Genomic DNA, 13841 nt, shown 5'->3' with positions numbered 1-13841 from the left:
GCACAAACATCAGCAACTATGTCTTCAGTTGCAAGGCTGTAATAAAGTGTTAGAAAGAGGACACCTCCCTCCTAAAAATCAATCCAGTTGTTTAGCACCAGCAGGAAATCAGATAGTTTATTTTACTACTTACTCTAGCTTTGATAGCAAATTAAAACTTTTGCTTAACTTTCTGGCAAGGATAGCTACCTGACTAGCTGAAAGCCCAGCCTCAATCTTTCCCCTCCCCCAGTCACCAAAGACTTCTGATTAGTGAATATTTAACAAAAAACACACTGAAATTGAGGCTCCCTCAGGAATACTCAGCAGCACATTTGCCCTGCTCCTATTGTCCCCCTTTACATGTGCATATGATATCTCCCTCTACTCTGACTGGCATTTCAATTTTATTGCTCTGCCCAGACCTTCTGCCTCCTGTTCGTTCTTCTGACTGGCAGCTAATTTCTGTTGCTCTGCTCAGCCCTTTATTCTCCTATACCTGAGAGCTCAATTCTCTGCTCCACTCCTTCAACCACTCTTCTCTCTGAATGGCCCACTAAATATTGCTGTGCCTGATGGGCAAGACAGCCCAAGACAGCCTGCCCTAGTCTCCCCTATTGTCCTTGCCTAGCAGGCAGGAAAGCCAATATCTTACTCACCCAGATCACACTTCTATTAGTCCTGGGCTTCTAGACAGAGGCGGATTAGGGGTTTCTGGGGCCCTGGTCCAGAGCAAGTGGGGGCCCCTCCCCTCCCACTCTGCCAATGCTCCTGCCAGGGAAATGGGGTCAGGGTACATGGGTTTGCCCCATCTCCACGGCCTTGCACTCCTGCCAGGGAGTGGGGTTGGGATGCAGGGGCTTCCCCTGTTCCCCAACAGGAGCACCCTTGCGCCCTGACCCCACTCCCTGGCAGGAGGGCAGGCAGAGCAGCCCGGGGTGCAGGGGCACCCATTTTTCCAGGGGCCCCCCAACTGGCCGAGGCCGGGGCCCCATTAGCCCCGTGGCTAATCCTCCACGGCTTTCTAGACCTCAGGATGTTTGAATGTACAGTATATTTATTTTAAAGGACTTACCTTTTCTTAAAAACACCATAGAGTAAATCAAAGCAGAGATTAACGTCTTCAAAATCCAAAACTGAAAAAGTCAGACTAATCTACATAAAGCCCTTATTGCCCTAGGTGTATGTATGCCACTCTCAATGACAATATTGAAAGTAAAAACAAATGAAACCTCTCAGGGGCCTTGCATGCCGTCCTCAACCCACGTCCTATACGGTCACCATAAACAGAGTACAGTCATATCATACATTTTATGGCCCTAAACTTCTCGTTTTCAACTTTTCGTTTTTAAATAAGTACTTGCTCATTCATTGTAGGGTTTTTTGTTTGTTATTTTAAAAAGACATCAGGGGATGACTTGCTTGTTAACCACTAGCAGGCACCTCCCTAACCAACAGTTTTAAAAGTGCAAGCAACCTTGTGTTGGGTCTTCTGGGACAGTGCTGAAAAGAATGCATGCCACAAAGAAGACATTCTTGAGATACATAAAAGAGGGCACCAACAGGAGAACTCCTTACAGCAGAGGTAGTCAATAGGAGGACTGCAGACCAAATCCGGATCCAGATACTTTTGAATGGACCCTGAAATCTATTTACATATTGTTATCATTGTTATGTTTGTATTATTAATTATTATTATTATTATTATTTTCTCTGGGGTCTGGACCTTGACGAAGAAATCTGAACCTTGACAAAAAAAAATAAATTGACTATCCCTGCCTTACAGTTATCCTTAGAAGACACCATTAAATCCATCTTCTGTAATGAAGGGCTGGCTTGTGTTTTAGTAACCACTGCTGAAGGAGAAGTCAAAGGGAAAATGCAGTTCAAATGCAGCAGCGGAAAGCCCTTTAGTTTTCTTTCAGTAGATTTCAGAAAAGGGTAGGTAGGTAAAAGGGAAAAAAACAAGAGTAATTCTCAAATCTACTGAATATTTTAATTCCTACATATGTCTGAGTCAGGCCTGGTCTACACTGGGGCGGTGGGGGGGGAGAGAGAGGGAATCAATCTAAGTTATACAACTTCAGCTACGTACTTAGATCTACTCACCGTGGTGTCTTCACTGAAGTGAGTCAATGGCTAACGCTCCCCCGTCAACTCCGCCTGTGCCTCGCACTCTGGTGGAATACTGGAGTCAATGGGAGAGCGCTCGGGGTTTGATTTATCGCGTCTAGACGAGACATGATAAAATCGACCCCCGCTGGATCGATCGCTGCCAGCCGATCCAGCGGGTAATACAGACATACCCTCAGTCTGTACTTCTTCTATTTCCCCATATGCAAGTACAAAATGTCTAGGATTAGTTAAGAACTCTGTGAGAAATCCTGGCCCCACTGAAGCAAATAGCCAAACTCCCATTGCCTTTAATGGAGCCAGGATTTCACATCATATCTTAAACTATAAAACAAGAGGGATTATATAATTTATCATCATGTAGCACTTCAAACTTCCTAAAACTGTAGTAAAAATCTTTTAGATACTGCATTTTAGTGCTTAATTTGATGGTAACAGCAAGGTAATCATAATTTAAATTATACCTGTATGTACACAAACACTCTGCAAGTCCAAAGTGAAAGAAATAACCTTGTACAAATATTTTTTCTCGATTTTGCTAGCACTCTATAAACAGACTGTAGAGTTGCTGGTGAGTGCTGTGCTTCTGGCCTTTTAAAATTTATTTTATTTTTAATGTGTCAGAGAACAGAGCAGGAAATCGGTAATTTGAAATCTGTATCTGGAATGAAGCATTGCATCCAGATACAGAAAGGGGCCTATCAACCTTTGTAATATTCTGTACTTCGAAGTTTGCCACCAAATTGTGCAGTCAGCTCTGAACTGCACTTCATTAAAATTGGAAGCAGCTACGCATCTGAGAGTAGCATGCTACCCTTAGCCAATGTACAGAACTCCCACTGACATCAGTGGGAGTCCTAATGCAGATGGACGACAATATGTATCTTGAAGAGATCATATCAACTTCTGCATTTAAATCATCATCAGCCAGCATTCTGCCTTTCTCCAATATTGGATATCTTTTTTCCCATATGATAAACCCTGAAAAACAGCCTGGGTTTGATCTTAAGACAACGGTTTACAGCAAAACTTGAAGATGTATTCATACAATCATCTGAAACTGGTGACTGTGGGTTTATTTTGTGATCACAAACAAATACCAACCACCATAAAGTAATTTATAAGGATCAGCTCACTTAGATGTTTAGCTGGACGACTTAAACAAGTAAAACCACCACCAAAGAAATTCCAAAAAACCCAAAAGGCTTTCAGCTATATCAAGGGAAATGCAAAAGCTTGCCTTAAGGGAAAACGTGAACCAGGCACAGTTTCTAGAAGATCTGAGTCTCTCAACCAGAGTATGGATTACAATGATCTATAAAGTATCAGAAATATATGTATTAGAAATGGAAATTACTTATTCAGTCAAAGTCAATCAGATTCTAAAGATAGAAGGAACCATTGTGATGATCTAGCCTGACCTCCTGTATAGCACAGGCCATAGAACTTCCCCCAAAATAATTCCTAGAAAATCTTTTAGAAAACCATCCAATCTTGATTTTAAAAATTGTCAGTGAAGAAGAATCCACCACAATCCTTGGTAAATGGTTAATTACTAATCATTAAAAATTCACACCTTTTGTGCAGTCTTAATTTGTCTAGCTTCAACTTCCAGATCCACTGGATCATGTGTTACCTTTCTCTGCTGGACTGAAGTGCTCATTATTAAATATTTGTTCCCCATGTAGATACTTACAGACTAATCAAATCACCCATTAACATTCTCTTTGTTAAGCTATTTAGATTGAGCTCCCGGAGTCTCTCACTGTGAGGCATGTTTTCTTATCCATTAATCATTCTCATGACTCTTCTCTGAACCCTCTCCAATTTATAAATACCCTTCTTAAATTGTGGATATCAGAACTGGTAATTCCAGTAATGATCGCACCAGTGCCAAATATAGGATAAAATATCCTCTACTCCAGTCAACATTCCCCTGTTTATGCATCCCAGGATAACATCTTTTGGCCACAGCATCACACTGGGAACTCATGGCCAGATGATTATCCAGCACAATCCCCAGATCTTTTTCTGGGTCACTGCTTCCCAGAATAAAATCCCCCATCCCCTACATTCTTTGTCCGTAACATTTAGCCATATTAAAACATATACTGTTTGCTTGTACCCAGTTTACCAAACTATCTGGATTGCTCTGAGTCAGTGACCTGTCCTCCTCATTATTTACCACAGGCTGATCCACAAGAACAGATCCACGACAAAAATCACAGGGCAGAATTCCATTATTCTCGTGGGGTGCATAAGTATGCTGAAACTCTCTCAGACATTTTCCTATTTTTATTTCAAGAGCAGAATTTTACCCTAAAATCAGCATGACTGCAAACGGTTATTATAAATACGGAATCTATGTAAGTATAGTTACAGCCCAAAGTTTCAAAAAGGTCTTTAAAGTCAAATCCATTCTCTCCATTTTTTTTTAATAAAGCCAAAGAATTATATAAATTAGTAAATTAGGGACATTTTCCAAAACATCTAAGGACTTTAGAAGCACAAGTCCCGTAGGAAGTCTCCCTCTTAATAAATATGGTACAAACTGCTAATATATTATACATATGGTTATTATTTTTCACATATATGAGTATAGTAAGAGATAAAGCAATTGGTAGGAGAAATTACACTGAAATAGATGGCTAGGGTGATGAAACAAGTAATTATGTATTTTTGCTTTCAACTAAGTAATATCTATGTCATGCTATTGCCTTACACAAGAATGTCATAAAGGACAGTTATAATAAGAATAGCTGCATGCAGAAAAAAAAATCTCTTCATGTAGCTACAGCTTGTGGTGCTGCATATTAGGACACCAAATTTCAGAAACAGAGTCCAAATGTGTGCAGAAAATAAGGCTCTTAAGGAGGACGTTGTTTTCATGGCTTTCTACACATTAATGATTAACATTATCACATGACACATGCAAAAAACAACCAACTGCTACTATGTAAAGCTGTCACAAAATGAAGTTTTGACTAATCCTCAAGACTATTTTATATACTATGAAAAAGACAAGGTCTGTACAAAATTAAGAAAATAAAAATATGTAAAAAGTATAATAAAAACATTTCAAGGCATAAAGAAAAGGAGTACTTGTGGCACCTTAGAGACTAACCAATTTATCTGAGCATAAGCTTTCGTAAGCTACAGCTCACTTCATCGGATGCATACTGTGGAAAGTGTAGAAGATCTTTTTATACACACGAAGCATGAAAAAATACCTCCCCCCACCCCACTCTCCTGCTCGTGGAGTGGCTAAGTCATTATGCAAGGTAAACTATTTCCCCTTGTTTTTTCCTACCCCCCCTCCCCCAAAGATGTTCTTGTTAAATCCTGGATTTGTGCTGGAAATGACCCACCTTGATTATCCTACACATTGTAAGGAGAGTGGTCACTTTAGATAAGCTATTACCAGCAGGAGAGTGGGGTGGGGGGAGGTATTTTTTCATGCTTTGTGTGAATAAAAAGATCTTCTACACTTTCCACAGTATGCATCCGACGAAGTGAGCTGTAGCTCACGAAAGCTTATGCTCAAATAAATTGGTTAGTCTCTAAGGTGCCACAAGTACTCCTTTTCTTTTTGCGAATACAGACTAACATGGCTGTTACTCTGAAACATTTCAAGGCATGTTTCCTAGCTGTTATATAATATTTTTATATTTGAGATCTTTTATACTCTCCCTTCCCTCACCTCCCCTCCCCTCCCCCTCATCCTCAGTGGATCTCACCAATTCCTTCACAAAGCTCTGGAAATCTCACATTCCCCCACACACACACACACACACACCTCATAACTCTAATTCTACAGTCTGTAGAACTCCCCTTTAACATGACCATTCTTTTGTATCAGTAAACCAGGACAGGACTCTGATCCTTACCATCACTCCTTAATTGGCATCACTGCAGAGTGATAGACACTTATTCCCATTCCCTGCAGCTAACAGATATTCAAATTCCATAAAGTGCTTAAATATTCTTTTGGATTTGCTCTACTATTAGCCTTAGAAATTTCAGCAAAAAATCCTTGACATAGACATGAGCAAAAAACATATATTTCTCTCTACATTTTTTGTAGCACAGTGCAGGCAGGGATTTACCCATGCAATTCTTAGTAAACTTAATGGAACTCACATGACGAAAACCCCATACACCACTCACTATTCACCCCACAGCCATTCCAAAAAAATCAATTTAGAATTCAATTGTCAGGACCTCAACCTTTTTAAAAAAAAAAGATGAACTTTGAGCAAATACTTAAACTTTTATTGAAGAAGGATTTATGAATCAATCAGGAGGCATAAAATGTAACCTTACAATACTTCCCTGGCATACATGTAAGATATTCTTGTCAGTTACTACTACTACATTTAAGCCACTAGCAAATAACAGAATTTTTTTGTAAGCTGATTATAGGCACTGCATTTATTACACAGGCACATTCATTCCCCATTCTCTGTGTTCTGTTGAGTCAAATGCAGAATATCACTAGAGCATACTCCAAGAAAGCTGCCTTTTTGCAAAATTAAACCAACAGTTAACATGTATAAACTCAAACCTGTGCTAGCAAACTTCTGTCAAATCAGAATTTTGTATGGTTACAAAGACACTGTATTCGACACTTCGAGCTTGTTCAGAAAACCCAGTTTACAATCCTTTATCTTTCTTTGCTTGGAAAAAGTGGATTTAGAGATGCAGCTACACCTAGTGATCAGCAACAGATCACAGCTGGCAAAACACTACCAGTAATTTTGCATGGTGAAATCAGAAAAGGGAGGGGGGGAACTGAAAATAATGGGGTGGGAGAAGTAAAACAGTAGAATTATTATTATTATTAACATAAATTATTTTTGAAAAGGAATACCAAACTTGTCAAAGATTTTGACCTTAACATATGCATTGGTAAGGTTATACTACCAGTGAACTGAAAAAGAAAAAAAAAAATCAAGGTTTAATTTTATTATAACAATACACAAATAGCTTACCATGAATATAATTTTCAAAGCTATATCTTTTAAACTGTTTAGTGCTAATGTCACATTTTGGAAGTCTCATAGTTCTAGATGTTTGTCATTGCCCAAGGCAAGGTTGTTAAAACATCAAATAAGTATTTTGACAATAGCAATAGCCCCTAAATTAAAAAAAACTCTCTCAAATGATTCATTAATATAAAATTACAAGTGATCTAGAGGACTAGTGTATGGGTCCTGATCCCATTGACTTCAATAGGCTTTAGATCAGGTCCATGGAGACTACCTCTCCAGGTTGCCAAATCAAATTCAAACCAGTTATCTTCAGATGCGTGGTCAATGATTTATGCGACGTGAGCTGATTGTCTCAGTCCAATTTCTAGTGAGCAGGGCAGGTACACGCATCACAACTGGGTGGCACACTTATCCATTATCCCTGCTGATAATGAATACGCATGGAAAATGAACTACCTTCAATACATCCCAATAATGTAATTTGACTGTGACTAGGAAGGAGTGTGAAGAAGTTTACTCAATTCATCCTGCACATATTCTGTGGCTAGATGGAGGATTCAGTCCCTACTGCTGTCAATCTAGCAGCTTCCATGAGCATTAAAAATACTATTTTCAAAAATATTATATCCTGCTGGGTTGTTTCAAGAAACTGTAATTTTTGTTCCCATGGATTCTGATTATTTAATTGTGAGACCAAAGAGACATTATAGGAATTTTTCAATGTCATAACCTCCTTGTAATATCCTGTAGGGTATACTTTCTCCCGTTATATTACCATACTAATACCACCATCTTAATCAATGACTTAACAGAAAAGCTTTAATTTTTAATAAATAACACAAAAGTTAGCCTGATATGGTTTTATTACTAACTTACAATATGCACACAAGGTAAGAATGGCAATAACAGTTAGAAAAATATGAACACTTTCTTTTTCTAGAAATACCTCTTTCACGTAAAATATTAAAGCTTAATACCTAAATAATTATTTAATATGAAACATCACAAGCATTGTTTCAGTTTACAGGGAAGCTAAAGATGTATTTATGTTTATTTCACTCAAGATCACTTGTTTATGATTTCAATTTTTTTTAAAATAATTATGCACTTGGGGCCTGATCCTCCAAATTCTTACATACATTTGCCACTTTACTCACATGAGTAGCCACACTGAAATCAATGAGATTACACATGTTGAGTTAATGTTAACAGCAGCAGGACCCTAGAGTGCAATGGCTTTGGTTTGGTTTACTGAGGCCTGGTCTACGCTACAAACCTTTGCAGGCACGGCTGTGTAGGCCAGGGTGTATGTCGTGAGATGCAATCTTTGAATGACATAGCTGAGCTGGCAGAAACCCTTAGCATAGACACGGTTACACTGGTAGAACAACACTTTTGCTGGTATAGTTTATTTCCCCTATAAGGAATGGGAAGAGGGGCAAGCGGGCACAGGACTGGAATAAGTTATACTGGCAGAAGTGCAATTTTGCCAGTATAAGCTGCATCCAAAGCAGAAGTGCTGTGCAGGTATAGCATACTAGTAAAGCCTTCCAAGTGTAGGCCTGGCCTAATTTACAAAATCAAAAAATCTTAAATCAGGTTAATGTTCTGTCAACATCTACATATTTCACTGTACCAGAATTTTAATTTCAGCTACGAGAGCACCTATGGATCTGAGCATACCTTCCATCTTTTCAGTGACCAAACCAGTACTATCCGTATGAAGTTTAAAGCCCAGTGAACCAACTGTTCCCTTATGAGTGCAGATTACTGTGTATTGTTGCAGATTTTATTGTGAAAAATTTGAGATTCCTATTTACATAGTCCCTGCCCAAAGAACTGAAAATACGATATAAAAGGCAATAATTTCCAATTTTTGTAAGGCACTTTATTTCAAGTTATTTTCCTCATAACCATAGTTAGTACTGGCACCATATAAGTTACCCCGACCTACTTACACATACCTTTCAGCCAGACTTTTTGTTGTTGTTGTTTTAAATTGCAGTTGGACTCATCAGATAGAGGTGAAAAAACAATTACAGGTAAAAAGTTAGTTGACATACAACTTTACAGTCAGTTTCTACAACAACAACAGAACTGTACAATCTAATAATAGGCCTCTCTAGGACAAGCTTGCATTAGAAGCAAAAAGCACCAATTTTAGAAGGATGCGTGTATTTTAGTTTTATCAGAAATGTGATGCTTTTATAAAAATGCATCGATTTTGAATTTTATTACACGTCTCTCTACCTTCAATTTCAATTAAGCATTTTTATATTTGACAGAGCTCATCGTGCCTAGACCTTTCATTTTATATAAAAGGTGACATTTAGGCTTACATCACCACTTGTAACTCTTCAGCTTGCATCATATTTTTGCTTGACCTATATCATTTTCAGAAATAGCTTGTGTTTTCTAGTATGAGTAATCTACCAAAGAGATGAAAGAAGAAATACTATGAATTCAAATTAGGATTTCATATAACCACATCTTAGCGTTTACAAACTTTTATAATTTTAGAAATCAGTCTTCATAAAGGGCCATTAAATACACAGTCAAACTAAAATGAAGAAGAAAAACCTGTTAAATTATTAAGGGAAGTAATTATTTTAAAAAATAAAGTGCTTCTCAAAAAAGACTACTGTAAGGACTAATACACCATTTACATCATGCTTTTGCCTAACAATCCTAGGTTTGTTTTCAACTGCTCCAAATAACCAGTGTTTTCTTTTTAATCAGAAATCTTCATTATTGTTTCCTGAGTTTTAGTTCTTAAGATCATTGTCATCTTGAATTGATGAACCTAGAATTTCAGATTCATCAATTAAGACCTCCACAGAAAACCCCATTTTTATTAACTGTTAAGCTAATATCAAAAGATTACTTGAAAGTGTCAAGACTTTAAACAACAAAAAGATCTGCTTTTTCCTGGTGATTAGTTCCCAGATAAGAAGATGAACACCTGAAGACAACATTAGAACAAACTTCTGTACAAATAAGTCAGTGCAAAAATAAAGATAAAAGTATAACTTGCAAAGATTACTTTTTCAGTCAATTGCTATTCTTTGCTTAAAAGATGGTTTCTTTGCTTTTTTAAATAGCATTGACCACATAGTTCACTTCTGTGGCAGGAGATAGGCAACTACAAAACTCATAGACAAACAAATCATCAATGGGACTGATGCACCAAGCTTTTAACAAAAGCAACAGCAACCATTTTTTCCCAGGGCATACAAAGAGCAAAAATAACCCCCAGTCACTTTCTATGGTGCAGTATCACAATGGAAAAATGCATCAATTTTGTTCTTAGCAAGTGCATGGTAATTTATGCATTACCTTTACATATAAACAAAAAATAACCATACAGAGTAGGCCAAATTCTGTGCTCAGTTATATTGGCCCATTAAACTTTTAAAAAACATGTTTCATTCAACACTCCAAAACCCAGCCAGTTCACAGAGAGTGTTATACAATTATACAGTTGAACTAACTATATATATAGGACATTAAAGCAACATTAAGACATTTCTGAACTGCTTGTGTTCCACATCACAGCTCTTCTTCTCAGCATGTGGTAATGTAAACTAATACTATAACCAAGAGCTACAACAATACTAAAGCAGGATTGTACTGAAGCAAGATGAACAGCACTTAAATTTTTACCCTAATGCAAGTATTAACCCATCCTTGCATGCAACTAAATTAAAAATTCAACAAAAGGATAGTTGCCCTAGTTTAACTTGAAACAAACTGTGATAAGATCATGGAGGTAGGGAGCACATTATGGCTTTATATTAATAAATATAAAAATAAAATAAAAATAAAATTAGAGATACCATAAAAATTTAGAGACTTCTTGTCAATATTTACTTGGTCTTGCCTCAGCGCATGGAGCTGGACTTGATGACCTCTTGAGGTCACTTCCAGCCCTACACTTCTATGATTTTATCAAGTCTGAACACTAGATTTCCAACATTAATGAGTTATAGCACTAATATACATGAGTTCAGTTCTATAACTCACTGCTGAGGATAGCCTCATCCTAACAAGATTACTGGAAGAGATATCATCTTAATGCAATCCTCTGGAACATTTCCCCCCCACTAACGAACCCTCTGGCTTATGAGCACATGTTCAAAAGAGAGAGAGAAAAACAGCCTGAATATACAGTGTCCGGGAAATGTAACACTGAACCAGAATAAGTTTATTTTTAAAAAAATCCTTTAAGCACAAAACTTGGCTGTACTATGTGCTGCATACAAGCAACATGTAAGGTACAAAATACAAACCACCCAGCAACCTCAGAAATAAGACAAGCAGAGAGTACTACTCCCCACCAGAAAGCACATTTAGCAAGAAGTGAAGACCAGATGTCTTAGATGCACTAATTTCAAGATAAAAAAAGATCTGATGTTACTCATGCCTGCTAAATAAATGTACAAAACTGTTTCACAACCTAACTTTCCACCCAGAATTATAGGTTTCTTTAATATACATTTTAAAATATATGACGGATTTTGTTATGGATGGGGAAGGAAAAACACAGACCAATGAAGATGCTGAAGGGCAAACCTAAAATTGCAATTAAAAACAAAAAAGGACATGCATCAATAGGAATTCTTTTCTGGAGCTGCACCATGGATGTAAAAACCTGGCATGTCTAGGACACGCACTGTTTCCCCCCTTTCCTAGGGTTTTCACTATAGGCTGAAGACTCTTCTGTGCTTTTAAAAAGGGGCCGTCCCCCGCTTTTTAAACTGATCACCCGCTGTCACTGCACGCTCGCACTTAAACGCAGTGCGAATTTTTAGAGTTAATAATGAAGCTTCAGCTTTGATGACGGGACAAACTGATGGGAGAGGAGGAGGAAGAGCGATGGGGGGAGAGGGGGGAGTGCTGGGACGCTGCTGTTGCCCCTCTGTCCGTTGTTTTCTGGAGGTAGGGGGCGGCTCTCAGCCCTGTCTGGTGGAAACCCAAAGTTCTCTTTCTCCCACATTTTCAGCGACTGCTCGGCTGCCCATTGTAACTCCGACCCACTCCGCAAGCAAGCCCTGCCCGCCTCCCTCCCGGCCCGGCCCCAGCCCAGCCGGCTGCCAGCATTCCGCTAAGCGCCGCGTGCTGCACCCTTGCCTGGCACCTCGTAGCACTCATGCCCGGCCAGGATGCGCCCTGGAAGAGACACGGCCCGTTTACACTCCCCTCACGCCCCCCCCCCGCCCCCTCCAAGTAACTTCGGGCGGCAGGAAACTTGGAAAGACTCCAAGGAAAAGAAGATTCCCCCCCTCCCCCAGTAATACAATAATGTAACACCCCGCTCCCCCCCCCGCCGCCGCCTCTAGATGCGGTGCGCCAGGGGTCCCACTTGACTCCAAACAACTCAACACCTTCCCCTCGCTGGTCTAACGGGACCGGTCGGCGCTGAGCTCCCCTCCGCCCTCTCCCTTGGCTCCCGGGGCTGGGCTCGCGTCCACCACCGCTCCCGGGCTCACTCCCCGCAGGCAAACCAGCTCCCCACCGCAGCCTCCCAGGCAGCGGGACACTGGGGGCGGAGATGGGGAGGCTCCTCTTACCTGTGAAGGGCTCCGCTCCGGCTGCCAGCAAAAGTCCAGCCAAAGTCAGCAGGCAAGTTCCAACTTTCCCCATGTCTCCCCCCGCGGCTCCGCGAGGGGCAAAGCAGCTGGGAGCTCGCAGGCGCCCCACTCCCGCCCAGCCGGCTGCCGGGGGCAGGCTGGAGCCGGGCGGGGTGCGGCGGCGGGGAGGGGCTGGCTCTGGGGCGCTGTTTTCCTGTTTCGGGAGAAGTGGGGGGGGGGGAAAGGGGGCTTGCAGCGCAGCCTCTCAGTCCCGCCGCTGCCCGCGCCTGGGAGTCCCGTCCCCGCCTCCTCCAGCCCTTGCAGCCTCCTCGCCCGGCGCTCCGCTCCGCTCGCCTCCCTCTCTGCCTCGCGGTGCCCCCGGCAGGCGGGCTAAAGACGGCGCTGAAGTCACGCCCAGCCACCAGCGCCGCCGCCGCCGCCTGGCCCCCGCTAGAGGGCGAGTGCTGCCCGGGCTGCAGCTCCGGGGGTGGGCGGCGAGCTCAGCGGCTGCGGGGGGGCGGAGAGGAAAAGGCGTGGGGGTTTCCCCCCTCCCCAAAACCGGGTTGATTGCCGTGCGCCTGGGTCCCCGGCAAGAAGGCTTGAAAAGTTCTCCTCAGCTGTGGGATTGGGAAGCCCACGGTCCAGCACGGCCCCAAACCCTCATTAACTTGCTCCTCGGCTGCCGCTCGCCAGGGCAGCCGCGGCACCGTCCAGGAAAAAGTGCGGAGAGGTTCGTGCCTCCTAGCGCCCCCTCGGAAGACTGACTGATGCGGGTGATTAACACAGCGTAACGCACCACGAGTCGGGGACACATCCCACACAGTAGTTAATCCGCACTCCCGTGCCGTGCTGCGCAGTTTCCTTGAAGCCCTGGCCCTTTGACAGCTGAGCCAGTCTCCACCTTCCCCACATGCACTGGGCTGGTGTGATTCCGAGCCACCAAAAGCTGGGGGGGGGGGGGGGTGGAAGAAAAGCAACCAAAACTAGTATTGTTTTTTTTTTAAAAACGGAGATCCTGGCAGCAGGAAGAATTGGTTCCAGGCCACGCATTTTTATGTAAAAACAGCAAAACTGCAAATGTGTATGCCAGCCTCTAAGTACAGCAAACAGTCCTTCCCAAAAAGATATTAAAACGTCTTACGTGTTTCCATGCACTAAAAATGCCAGG

At 41.4% G+C, this 13841-nt stretch overlaps 1 protein-coding gene across 9 annotated transcripts in view; it reads right to left on the bottom strand.

The window, feature by feature from the left end:
* Positions 1-13841, bottom strand: part of PTPRM (protein tyrosine phosphatase receptor type M) — an 832874-nt gene that overhangs the window by 674677 nt on the left and 144356 nt on the right. For 4 of the 9 annotated variants that reach the window (XM_073331560.1, XM_073331561.1, XM_073331562.1 and 1 more), the window contains exon 1: positions 12674-13482. The exons of 2 other annotated variants lie outside the window; for them this stretch is intronic. In XM_073331560.1, coding sequence (XP_073187661.1) covers positions 12674-12746 — 73 coding nt within the window. In that variant the 5' untranslated portion in view covers positions 12747-13482. Of the gene's footprint in view, positions 1-12673; positions 13483-13841 lie in introns of those variants that run through there. 3 more of the 9 variants (XM_073331563.1, XM_073331565.1, XM_073331566.1) reach the window with 1 other exon arrangement.

The sequence above is a fragment of the Lepidochelys kempii genome, chromosome 2, assembly GCF_965140265.1.
Source record: "Lepidochelys kempii isolate rLepKem1 chromosome 2, rLepKem1.hap2, whole genome shotgun sequence".
NCBI lineage: Eukaryota > Metazoa > Chordata > Testudines > Cheloniidae > Lepidochelys > Lepidochelys kempii.
This window is presented reverse-complemented; position numbering and strand designations above follow the sequence as displayed.